The sequence below is a fragment of the Globicephala melas genome, chromosome 2 (genome assembly GCF_963455315.2).
Source record: "Globicephala melas chromosome 2, mGloMel1.2, whole genome shotgun sequence".
NCBI classification, from domain to species: Eukaryota; Metazoa; Chordata; class Mammalia; order Artiodactyla; family Delphinidae; genus Globicephala; species Globicephala melas.
In genome coordinates, this window is record NC_083315.2 from 99,966,611 (window position 1) to 99,980,652 (window position 14,042).

Sequence of the window (14,042 nt, forward strand, 5' to 3'; positions counted from 1 at the left end):
ACCTCTTCTTTAATGTGAGTCCCTGATGGGCACATAGAGTCCCCTCTTTTCCGTGGATGACACCTGTCATGCGCCATCTATGATTACAACTTTGGGGTCTTTAAGGTAGGCTGCAGACTTAGAGGTAATTGAAAGCAACCTGAGTGCAAAATGCTTCTAGATTTTTATGATTTTCCCCAACTTCTTATAGTTGTCTAACTCACACTCAATTTTAGCATTTTTTTTTAAAAAAACCTCGCCTTTCACAGATGTTCCCTAGTCATTCAACTTAGTTTTCCTATTTCATTCACCCACATGACTTTAAATGTTGTAATTATAATCACAAGTGGGACGAGCATAAGCTCTGGGTCCCAGTTTACCTGGCTGGAGCAGAGGTGGGCAGATGTGCAGAGACTGTCCTGCTAGGTGACAGCACCCCACCACCAGGGGCCTTGTCTGTGCTCAGACACACTGGAGAGTGTTCTTGCTCTGGGTGCGCAGCCTCAGCGGCCATGGCTCATGGGCCCAGCTGCTCCGCGGCATGTGGGATCCTCCCGGACCGGGGCATGAACCCGTGTCCCCTGCATCGGCAGGCAGACTCTCAACCACTGCGCCACCAGGGAAGCCCTGGAGAGTGTTCTTTAGTCACGTGTGATGGGTTAAGTGGAGGTGGGTAAATAGAACTTCTGCTTTAGTAAAAATATGAGGAACACACATAAAGTATGGCAAGTGCCTGGCACAGTGTCTGGCACGTAGCTAGTGCTCAGTAAGGTAGGGCTGTTTTTTTCTTATTAGTATAAATTCTAATGGCGATAAGATTAGTTATAACAATCGATCATAGAAAAACAGTGCTGATAAACAAAAACAGTGAAACATGGGGAGGGAAGCAGAAGTCTCGCTTTCCCATCATCCAGCACCAGAAGATGTCAGGAAGGAGACCCAGTGCTCATATGTACCATTCAGTGGTGGTTTCCATACTGAGCTTAGAGCCCTGGGAAAACGCTCTCCTATGTGCTGTTCTCTGTCTCCACAGGCAGACACGCTCTGTGTTTAATGAGCTCATTTTCCTGTTGTTCTCCTGGCCCAGCGGTAAAGAGCTGGGCTCTTTAGCTGGGTTCAAGTACTAATCCAGAGTCATCCAGTAGTGGCCAACTTGGATTCCAGTAATAGCTCTATGCTTACTGTGTGACACTGGGCAAGTTCCTTAAATCGCCTAAGTCTCAGTGTTACCATCTGTAGAATGGGGATGATAGCCGCTTCACCAATGTACATGAAGTATTATTATATTCACGTGTGTGTACACTTTTGCAGATGTGTGAGCTCCTCAGCTATCTCTGTGACTGTGAGCTGCAACACCGGGTGGAGGCCATCGTGGCCTTTGGCGACATTTATGTCTCCAAGCTCCAGGCGAATCAGAAGTTCCGCTACAACGAACTCATGCAGGCCCTGAACATGTCTGCGGCCCTGACTGCTCGGAAGACCAGGGAGTTCCGCTCACCGCCGCAGGAGCAGGTGAGAAGCCCCTTCTGAGCCTCCATCCCATTCCTAGGGAAGAGCTTGAACCCGACAAAGCAGGGTACGCAAAGCCTTCCTGGGAGGTTGAAAGACCCCGGCCAGCACCAGGAGACAGGCTAGTCCTGTGCTGAGACAACTGGGAAGCCTCGGCCAGCTGTCTTGGGTAGAAAGATAACCTTCCAAAACCACACACAGAGCCAGGCTTCCTCCTTTCCGTCGCTCGCTCATGCCACCACTCCTGTCTCTGTTAGGATCCAGCTTCTACCCCTTAGAAGCATTTCTGTCCAGTCCTTCCAGAAGTCAGAACTCTACTCTCCAGAAGAGATCAACAGAATGTGGTCCGCATTTCCTGACTCGTGAGGGCGAGTACACAGTCTTCCTTGACCGAGACCCTCTGGAATCCCCCCACCCCAGCCCCAGGAAGCCTGGAGGGCACGACATGGATGAGGGAGTCCTCTCCTGGGATGTGTTGTCTCCATTCTTTGCGCTACCCCACCTCGTAGTCAGCCTCATCCAGGTTGAAAGGCTGCTTTGAAAAGAATGAAAATCCTGGTGAGAAACTTGCAGATGAGGGAGGGACAGCTTATAAAATAATGGTCTCCACTCGTCGCCGCTGCTCGGCCGCTCACGTATATCCTGCAGGCCATTTGTCACAGCTCCCTCAGTTTCAAAAGACAAGATAGATCTTCCAGTGAAGAAATTCATTTTCTGTCGTCGAAACCAAATCTTTGGATCTTATATATAGTTAATAAGCAGCCTATCCATAAATTGTTGTCAATATAATTACCACCATTTTGTAACAATGGCGAGGCCACCACAGCATGGTCCAGTTACGTTCCTAAAACCCAGTTTATAGGCTATAGATACTTATATTGGCTTAAAAATGAACCACCTATCTTGGCTTTTTAAGATTCCTTTGAATGATACTGGCCTTGATACAGAGCAGACAGAGCTTCACATCTCTTTGCTAGAGGCAAAATGCGAAGGCCCTGTGGATTGGTGAGAGCAGGTACTTTGCACTGTGGTGAGGAAAATGCAGTGAGTGTGAATTATTCTTGAAGGCTTTACAGATGTTGTCAGGCTGCTTTTAGACTGGCAACAGGTGCGAACATTCCCTGTTTCCCTGGGCAGAGGCTGACTTGTATTTGTGAAGAATGGGAAGGTGGATGAAGTGGTGATTAACACTGCTGTTGGCTTCAGAGCCTGGCTCCCATTCCGGCTCCGCCATCACTCACCGGGTAGTCTTGGGCGCATTACTTCTCTTTGTCTCTCAGTTTCCTCAGGCTGCAAAATGTGGATAATGTTTGTGAGAAACCTATGAGATAATTCATTTAGATCGCTTAGCAGGTAATCTGTCAGGTAGTAAACATTCTGTAAGTACTACAAGCTCTCATTAGTTTTAGTGTCAGAGGTATTTGCATTTGCCTCATGCCATGTACTATGACCTTCTGTCAGTGAGCCAGTGACTAGAGTTTCTGCATGTTTTCTGACATCTCCTCAAGCCAGCCGGGACTTGGTTGTCCATCTGACACCGTCATCCCCATAGACACAGCTCATGATCCTGGATCCTAGAAGGGCCCTGCTGGCTCCACCCTCTTCTAGCCCCATTCTGCCTCCTTATCTTCTCTTCTGTCATCTTTGGGACCTACCATCACTTCCTTCTTTAGCCTTCTAGACAGTCCTCTGAACAATCATTTCAGACCCATTTCAGAAGTCTGTATCTCAAGAACTTGAGCAGACCTCAGAATCCCTGGAAGGCTGAATAAAACACAGATTGTTGGTCCCACCTCTAGGGTTTCTAATTCAGTAGGTCTAAGTAAGGCCTGAGAATTTGCATGTTTAGCGAGTTTCCAGGCTATGCTGATGCTGCTGGTCTAGAATTGAAATAAAAGCAGGGACCCTGTTACCAAATTCAGCTGTCCCATCTGCCACCCTTCCCAGAGTATTCATTTCTAGAAGGAACCTACCCATAGAACTTTCTGAGTAATTAAGAATTTAATATTGATAAAGGATAAGGAGGGTTTCAATTTCAGGGCAGAGGCATGCAAAATCACTTGGAATATAGGCTACATAGGAATTAGAATTTTAAAACAGTGATATGATTACCTCATTCTTCTGTAACCTGTGAGGATAAAATAGAGGTTTTCAGCCCTATATCCATACACTATTCAGAGAGATGAAAAAAACATACTTGGGGGATGTAACTAAGTACAAAAGTACGTAAAGCGAAGATTAGTCCAGTGATTGTTGGCAAATTAGCCAAGCACAGCTTGCAAGCCTTTCACTTTGAAAAGGACTTTTATTAAAGGGGATGACCTGGAAGAAAATTCGGTTCACTCCCCTTTTGGTTACTCCCTGAGGGCTGATGGACCACTTGCTTCCTAAGTGTTGCAACAAAAGAAAGATCATTCAGTAAGAAATTAACTTTCAGATTCTTGAAATCAGACCTTCAGGTCTGATTTTTATTTAATAAACAACCCGTCCATATATGTTGCTGATATAATTACCATAATTTAACATTGTGGAATAACCACAAAAATCACTTTTCCAATCTGTTTTATCAATATTATTTTATTACAAACAATACCTCTACCTTCTGCCAGAAACTTGTTTGCAGTAGAAGCTTTGAAAAAGTATCTTCCTAACAATATTAAATAAGGTTCATGGTTTAATAAATGAGACTGTAAATTTTTTTCACCTAGATATCCTAAACAAAAGTAGAAAATACCCCTTTGCCTGGTGTTTGGGTTACTCTGCCTGACACAGCAAAATGGACAAGATTACCTCTAGCTATTACTTCAGTGCCTCGAGATATTCACTAACCTGGGGTCATGGGTCTGTGGAAGAATTTAGACATCCAGAAATCTTAGTGACAGCTTTATTTTCACCAACTTTTCATTAATTTCTAAGAGCATTTCTTTCAGTTACTGATACAGGCGACAAAGCAAGTACCTAAACTTGTCACCCACAGAAACTACATATTTTTTCATATCATATTACAAAGTTCTAATACCTTGAAATATCATTTGCATTCATCACTACTTCAAGATCTCAGTGCATGTGAGACCTGCTGCTAGATCTTTTTGTATATATGTTACTGTATCACAAATTTGTTTTTTATCATCTTGATAACTAGATTGCAGTATAATTGTTTCTCTTTGTAATCCTCTCTGTTTTGTTTTAGGTATTTAAAATATTAATCTGAGAAAAAAATCCATGGGTTTCACTAGACTGTCAGAGTGGTCCATGGCACAGAAACAGTTAAGCATCTCTGACACAAAACTATAGAGGAAAAGATGACAGGCTGGCTGCAAAACATAAAACCTACATGTCAAAAAAAATTCTGTAAAGAAAATTAAAAGCTCACTAAAAACTGGGAAAAGTATTTGGAGTATACATTACCAAGAGTTAATAAACTGCAGATGTGCAAAGCACTCACTGATTAAATTTTAAAAAGATAATCACACAACAGAAAAATGGAGGAAGAACATGGATGGAAAATATATAAACTGTGAGATAAAAACAATCCTTCTGTGTGGAAAAGCAAAGTTCAACCTCACCAATTAAAGGCAAATTAAAGGAACAGAGGGCTTCCCTGGTGATGCAGTGGTTAAGAATCCGCCTGCAAAATCAGGGGACATGGATTCGAGCCCTGGTCAAGGAAGATCCACATGCCGCGGAGCAACAAAGCCCCTGCACCACAATGAATGAGCCTGCACTCTAGAGCCCACAAGCCACAACTACTGATGCTACGCTCCACAACTACTGAAGCCCGCGCACCCAAGAGCCCGTGCTCTACAACAAGAGAAGCCACTGCAATGAGAGGCCCGCACACTGCAACAAAGAGTAGCCCCAGCTCACTGCAGCTAGAGAAAGCCTGCACACAGCAATTAAGACCCAACATAGCCAAAAATAAATAAATAAAATTAATTAATTAAAAAGATTAGGACTGTTTTAAAAAAATGAAAAATAAAAGGAACAGAGATGTGACATTTTTCACCTATTAAATTGGAAACTATTTGAAAATATGTTAACTCTCACTACCATAATGGAGATGGCAAAGTAATACACACTCTTGTATAAATTTGGTATTAATGCAAATTGTTGTGAGCTTTCTGGAGAGCAGTCTGGCAAATAATAGCAAAAGCCATTAAAATGGCAGCTCCAGTTGGAATTACTGGGTGGTGCATGCCGACGTGACTGCGCTGGTAGTGAGAGGTGCTTGGGTCATGCAGAGGCCTGTGGACTTTGCAATGGTCCCACAGAGACTTTGACGTAAGAAGCGGCCATGCAGCTGGGAGGGTCTTGGTGCTCCGGCCGGGTGTCAGGCCTGAGCTGCCAAGGTGGGAGAGCTGAGTCCAGGACATTGGACGACCAGAGACCTCCATGCCCCATGTAATATTAATCAGCGAGAGCTCTCCCAAAGAGCTGCATCTCAATGCTAAGACCCAGCTCCACCCACCGGGCAGCAAGCTTCAGTGCTGAATGCTCTATGCCAAACAACTAGCAAGACAGGAACACAACCCCACCCATTAGCAGAGAGGCTGCCTAAAGTTATACTAAGATCACAGACACCCCAAAACACACCACCAGACGTGACTCTGCCTACCAGAGGGACAAGATCCAGCCCCACCCACCAGAACACAGGCACCAGTCCCCCTCTTCCAGGAAGCCTACACAAACAACAAAACCAACCTCACCAACTGGGGCAGACACCAGAAATAAGAGGAGCTACAAACCTGCAGGCTGGGAAAAGGAGACCCCAAACACAGTAAGTTAAACAAAATGAGAAGACAGAGGAATATACAGCAGGTGAAGGAGGAAGGTTTTTACCCACCAGACCAAACAAATGAAGAGGAAATAGACAGTCTACCTGAAAAAGAATTCAGAGTAATGATAGTAAAGATGATCCAAAATCTCAGAAATAAAATGAAAAAAATTCAAGAAACGTTTAACAAGGACCTAGAAGAACTAAAGAGCAAACAAACGATGAATAACACAATAAGTGAAGTTAAAAATACTCTAGAAGGAATCAACAGGAGAATAACTGAGGCAGAAGAACAGATAAGTGACCTGGAAGATAGAATAGTGGAAATACTGCTGCAGAGCAGAATAAAGATAAAAGAATGAAAAGAATTGAGGACAATCTCAGAGACCTCTGGGATAACATTAAATGTACCAATATTCTAATTCTAGGGGTCCCAGAAGAAGAAGAGAAAAATAAAGGGTCTGAGAAAATATTTGAAGAGACTGCAGTTGAAAACGTCCCTAACATGGGAAAGGAAATAGTCACCCAAGTCCAGGAAGCGCAGAGAGTCCCATACAGTATAAATCCAAGGAGAAACATGCCAGGACACATATTAATCAAACTATCAAAAACTAAATACAAAGAAAAAATGCTAAAAGCAGCCAGGGAAAGCAACAAATAACAGACAAGAGAATCCCTGTAAGGTTAACAGCTGACCTTTCAGCAGAAACTCTGCAAGCCAAAAGGGAGTGGCAGGACATATTTAAAGTGATGAAAGGAAAAAACCTACAACCAAGATTACTCTAACCAGCAAGGATCTCATTCAGATTTAATGGAGGAATTAAAACCTTTACAGACAAGCAAAAGCTAAGAGAATTCAGCACCACCAAACCAGCTTTACAACAAATGCTAAAGGAACTTCTCTAGGCAAGAAACACAAGAGAAGGAAAAGACCTACAAAAACAAATAAAAAACAATTAGGAAAATGGGAATAGGAACATACATATTGATAATTACCTTAAATGTGAATGGATTAAATGCTCCAACCAAAACACACAGACTGGCTGAATGGTTGCAAAAATAAGACCCATATATATGCTGTCTACAGGAGACCCACTTCAGACCTAGGGACACATACAGCCTGAAAGTGAAGGGATGGAAAATGATACTCCATGCAAGTGGAAAACAAAAGAAAGCTGGAATAGCAATACTCATATCAGATAAAATAGACATGAAAATAAAGACTGTTACAAGAGATAAGGAAGGACACTACATAATGATCAAGGGATCAATCCAAGAAGAAGATATAACAATTATAAATGCTTATGTACCCAACATAGGAGCACCTCAATACATAAGGCAAATGCTAACAACCATGAAAAGGGAGATCAACAGTAATACAATAATAGAAGGGGACTTTAACACCCCACTTACACCAATGGACAGATCATCCAAACAGGAAATAAATAAGGAAACACAAGTTTTAAATGACACAACAGACCAGATAGATTTAATTGATATTTATAGATCATTCTACTCAAAAGTGACAGAATACACTTTCTTCTCAAGTGCACATGGAACATTCTCCAGGATAGATCATATCTTGGGTCACAGATCAAGCCTAGGTAAATTTAAGAAACTGAAATCATATCAAGTATCTTATCTGACCACAGTGCTATGAGACTAGATGTCAATTACAGGAAAAGAAAACTGTAAGAAATACAAACACATGGAGGCTAAACAATATGCTACTAAGTAACCAAGAGATCACTGAAGAAATAAAAAAAATACCTAGCAACAATGACAATGAAAACACAATGATCCAAAACCTATGGGGTGCAGCAAAAGCAGTTCTAAGAGGGAAGTTTATAGTAATATGATCCTACCTCAAGAAAGAAGAAAAATCTCAAATAAGCAACCTAAACTTACACCTAAAGCAATTAGAGAAAGAAGAAGAACAACAACAAACAAACAAAAAAAAAACCAAAAATAGAAGAAGGAAAGAAATCATAAAGATCAGATCAAAAATAAATGAAAAAGAAATGGAGGAAACAATAACAAAGATCAACAAAACTAAAAGCTGGTTCATTGAGAAGATAAACCAAATTGATAAACCATTAGCCAGACTCATCAAGAAAAAAAGGGAGAAGACTCAAATCAACAGAATTAGAAATGAAAAAGGAGAAGTGACACTGCAGAAATACAAAGGATCATGAGACATTACTACAAGCAACTATATGCCAATAAAATGGATAACTGGGAAGAAATAGACAAATTCTTCGAAAAGTACAATCTTCCAAGATGGAACCATGAAGAGATAGAAAATATGAACAAACCAATCACAAGTAATGAAATTTAAACTGTGATTAAAAATCTTCCAACTAACAAAAGCCAAGGACTAGAAGCCTTCACAGGTGAATTCTATCAAATATTTAGTGAAGAGCTAACACCTATCCTTCTCAAACTCTTCCAAAATATAGCAGAGGGAGGAACACTCCCAAACTCATTCTACGAGACCACCATCACCCTGATACCAAAACTAGACAAAGATGTCACAAAAAAAACTACATGCCAATACACTGATGAACATAGATGCAAAAATCCTCAACAAAATACTAGCAAACAGAATCCAACAGCACATTAAAAGGATCATACACCATGATCAAATGAGGTTTATCCCAGGAATACAAGGATTCTTCAGTATATGCAAATCAATCAATGTGATACACCATATTAACAAATGGAAGGATAAAAACCACATGATAATCTCAGTATATGCAGAAAAAGCTTTTGACAAAATTCAAAACGCATTTATGATAAAAACCCTCCAGAAAGTGGGCATAGAGGGAACCTACCTCAACATAATAAAAGCCATATATGACAAACACAGCCAACAGCATTATCAATAGTGAAAAACTGAAAGCATTTCCTCTAAGATCAGGAACAAGACAAGGGTGCCCACTCTCACCACTGTTATTCAACATAGTTTTCAAAGTTTTAGCCACGGCAGTCAGAGAAGAAAAAGAAATGAAAGGAATCCAAATTGGAAAAGAAGTAAAACTGTCACTGTTTGCAGATGACATGATACAATACATAGCGAATCCTAAAAATGCTACCAGAATACTACTAGAGCTAATCAATGAATTTGGTAAAGTAGCAGGATACAAAATTAATGCACAGAAATCTCTTGCATTCCTATACACTAGCAATGAAAGAACAGAAAGAAAAATTAAGGAAACACTCCCATTTACCATTGCAACAAAAAGAATAAAATACCTACAAATAATCCTACCTGAGGAGACAAAAGACCTGTATTCAGAAAACTATAAGATACTGATGAAACAAATCTAAGATGATACAAACAGATGGAGACATATACCATGATCTTGGATTGGAAGAATCAACATTGAGAAAATCACTGTAGTACCCAAAGCAATCTACAGATTCAGTGCAATCCCTATCAAACTACCTATGGCATCTTTCACAGAACTAGAACAAAAAATATTACAATTTGTATAGAAACACAAAAGACCCCAAATAGCCAAAGCAATCTTGAGAAAGAAAAACGGAGCTGGAAGAATCAGTCTCCCTGACTTCAGACTATACTACAAAGTTACAGTAATCAAGACAGTATGGTACTGGCACAGAAGTAGAAATATAGATCAGTGGAACAGGATAGAAAGCCCAGAGACAAAACCACACACATATGGTCACGTTATCTTTGACAAAGGAGGCAAGAATATACAATGGAGAAAAGACAGCCTCTTCAATCAGTGGTGCTTGGAAAACTGGACAGCTACATGTAAAAGAATGAAATTAGAACACTTCCTAACACCATACACAAAAATAAACTCAAAATGGATTAAAGACCTAAATGTAAGGCCAGACACTATAAAACTCTTAGAGGAAAACATAGGCAGAACACTCTTTGACATAAATCAGCAAGATCCTTTTTGACCCACCTCCTAGAGTAATGGAAATAAAATCAAAAATAAATGAATGGGACCTAATGAAACTTAAAAGCTTTTGCACAGTGAAGGAAACCATAAGCAAGACAAAAAGACAACCCTCAGAATGGGAGAAAGTATTTGCAAAAGAAGCAACTGACAAAGGATTAATCTCCAAACTATACAAGCAGCTCTTGCAGCTCAATATCAAAAAAAAACCCAGTCCAAAAATAGGTGGAAGACCTAAACAGACATTTCTCCAAAGAAGATATACAGATTGCCAACAAACACATGAAAGAATGCTCAGCATCACTAATCATTAGAGAAATGCAAGTCAAAACTACAGTGAGGTATCACCTCACACCAGCCAGAATGGCCATCATCAAAAAATCTACAAACGATAAATGCTGGAGAGGGTGTGGAGAAAAGCGAACCCTCTTGCACTGTTAGTGGGAATGTAAATTGATACAGCCACTATGGAGAACAGTATGGAGGTTCCTTAAAAAACTAAAAAAAGAACTACCATATGACCTAGCAATCCCACTCCTGGGCATATATCATGAGAAAGCCATAATTCTAAAGAGACATGTACCACAATGTTCATTGTAGCACTATTTACAATAGCCAGGACATGGAAGCAAGTGCCCATCGACAGATGAATGGGTAAAGAAGATGTGGCACATATATACACTGGGATATTACTCAGCCATAAAAAGAAATGAAATTGAGTTATTTGTAGTGAGGTAGATGGACCTAGAGTCTGTCATACAGAGTGAAGTAAGTCAGAAAGAGAAAAACAAATACCGTATGCTAACACATATGTATGGTATCTGTAAAAGAAAAATGGTTCTGATGAACCTAGGGGCAGGACAGGAATAAAGACGCAGACGTAGAGAACGGACTTGAGGACACTGGTGGCGGGGGACGGGGATGCTGGGACGAAGTGAGAGAGTGGCATGGTCTAATATATACTACCAAATATAAAATAGATAGCTAGTGGGAAGCAGCCACATAGCACAGGGAGATCAGCTTGGTGCTTTGTGACCACCTAGAGGGGTGGGATAGGGAGAGTTGGAGGAAGGCTCAAGAGGGAGGGGATATGGGGATATATGTATACATATAGCTGATTCACTTTGTTATTGAGCAGAAACTAACACAACATGGTAAGGTAATTACACTGCAATAAAGATGTAAAAAAAAATCATAAGGGGAAAAAAAAGCCATTAAAATGTTCAAACCTTTTTGTCCAGGCATTTCGCTTCTCTGAGTTTATCCTAAGAAAACGATCAGAGAAATTCAAACCAACTTTATTTTACGAGGATAAAAAAAATGAAAACAACTTAAATATTTCATAGCAGATCATTAATTTTACATGCATTTTATATAAACTGCTGTTCATCCTTATGATGAAATGTAATGCACCTGTTAAAGATCAGGTTAAGAAAAATTTTAAATGCTCGAGATAAATTAAGTGGAAAATTTGAGTTTCAGAAAAGTTGATTTAGAGTGTGATCTCAATCTGCATACATGAAGATATTAACTAAAAACAGTGGCTGTCTTTGAGTGGGGAGATTGCAGTAAATTTTCTACTTTAGGTAATCTCCAAGTTTTGTGTAATTAATAAATTACCTTTATAATCAGAAAAAAGTGAAAGCTCTTTTATTTTTTTTTTAGCATCTCATAGTTTATGGCTGTATTTCATTAGTGTAGTTTTTACGTCTTTGTATTCTCATGACTCATCTCTCCAAAGATCATTTAAAATGCGCTGGATGCATGACTTTTTTCTCAGAATCATGCATTCTTTCTTAAAGACAGGAATTAGAGCCATAGTCACCAAAATAATTACTCTAAAGAAGGAGAGCAGAGACAGTGTCTTGGTGATGCAAAGCAATATTGCTGGAATTTTTTCTTTTTCTTTTTTTATTTGTAGTGGGGTTTTTTTTCCCAGTTATTGAGATCTGGTTAACACATAACACTGTATAGTCTAAGGTATACAACATAATCATTTGATATATGTATATATCGTGAAATGATCACCACAGTAAGCTTAGTTAACATCTATCACCTCACATAGTTATGAATTTTTCTTATGATGAGAAGTTTTAAGATCTACTCTCTTAGCAATTTTCAAGTATAGTATTGTTAACTACTGTCACTATGCTATACATTACATCCCCAGAACTTATTCATCTTATAACTGGAAGTTTGTACCCTTTTTTAAAATTTTTATGTTTTATTTTTTATTGACGTATAGTTGATTTACAATGTTTCAGATGTGCAGCAGAGTGATTCAGTTATAGAAAGCTACTTTTAAATGTTGGCCATCTTTACCAAAAAACTAAAATAATAACAATCGAGTTAAAAAATTTTGCAGAGAAATATTAGGTGTCTGACTAAGATTGGATCTGAGTTCTTTGGACAGACATTGAGAACCAACTAGCCGTTCTGCTTTGTCCCTCAAAGATCAACATGCTTCTTAACTTTCAACTGGGGGAGAACTGCCCGTGCCCAGAAGAGATCCGGGAGGAGATGTATGACTTCCACGAGGACCTTCTCATTCACTGCGGTGAGCTTCCGAGATAAAAGCTTTTGAAAGACAAGTCTGTTCATGATTCCTTCGTTAGAAGCTCCGGGGGGGGGGGGTACGGGGGAGGGCTGCAAAGTTAGTTTTCTATTTTAAACTACAATACTAATTGTCCAAGAAATGATTTTCTCCAAAACTGTTTGGGTCAGAGAAGATACAGGACATCATCCTGGCATAATACATAACTGAAACTACTACCTAGAAGAAATTTTGCTGAGATCTAAGAGAGAACTGGGTCTCTAAAGAAGGAAAGAAAAGAACTGATCTTTATATAAACCTCACCCAATTTACCTCAAGTTAGAGAGTTGGGACTCTGCTCCCAGCTGAGCCAAGATTCCGATCCCCTTTGCTTTTTAGCTTCTGCGATGATATAAGTATGGCCATGTCTGCCCTTAAGGATTCGATACCAGCCATCCCTGCTTAGATACATATCTGCTCGTTTTAAAGTGGCTCTCAGCAGTTGTGCTGCTTGTACATGGGTGGATTGAGTACTATGTGGATAAGAGATGACTTTTTCATTTGAAGTAACTCATGGTTAACTCTTTCTTTGTGGACACTCTAGAGCCCATTTTGGGTATGGGTTAGAAAAAGTTAAGTCTTGGGATTGAAATTACTTAATGTTCTTGTATACAAGAAATCATCTTTTTTTAAAAACTTGCCAAAAGACATGATGTAGATAAATACTTATGGGAGGCTGCCTATAGTATCCTTAGAAAGTTCCAAAGGGTGGAAAGCAGTGTTCCTATGTTCTTTCCATCATCTGGTGGCTTCATGTACTGTTTGAGGTTATCACTCTGTTATGTGACTTGCTTAGGGGTTCCCCTGGAGGAAGAGGAAGCGGAAGAGGAAGACGCCTCCTGGACTGGAAAATTCCGTGCCTTGGTGTATAAAATCAAAGGCTCTTCCAAGCCAGAGAAGGAGCGGCCGACAGAGGAGGAGGAGAGATGCCCTAGTAAGTTCCAGAGCCTTTCAATCACACTGCCCCCAACCTGGAGCTCTTCTAAGACTTAATTAAGATCACGGACTTTCTAAGCAAATACTGTGGGATAGAGAAGGGATGCTTAGCTAGCTTCAAGGAAGCGTTCTGTTATGATTTGTAGAACTTATTGCTATGTGTTTGGGACTATGCTTTTCTTCTGACTTAAGGAACTTCCTTTGAGTCGTCTTTTAGGGATGGATTGCTTGGTGGGTCTACTCTTGTCTGTCTACTTTTAAATGCCTGTAAACAGAGTTCTGTTCTTTCTTTTATGTGTTCATAATCTTCCTCTTC

General features: G+C 40.1%; 1 protein-coding gene across 1 annotated transcript in view; it reads left to right on the top strand.

Annotated features, from left to right (window-relative positions):
- RYR3 (ryanodine receptor 3) overlaps positions 1–14,042 on the top strand; it is a 364,723-nt gene that overhangs the window by 180,367 nt on the left and 170,314 nt on the right. Inside the window, exons 35-37 of the mRNA XM_060293473.1 lie at positions 1,291–1,491; positions 12,652–12,754; positions 13,587–13,724. Coding sequence (XP_060149456.1) covers positions 1,291–1,491; positions 12,652–12,754; positions 13,587–13,724 — 442 coding nt within the window. The remainder of the gene's footprint in view (positions 1–1,290; positions 1,492–12,651; positions 12,755–13,586; positions 13,725–14,042) is intronic.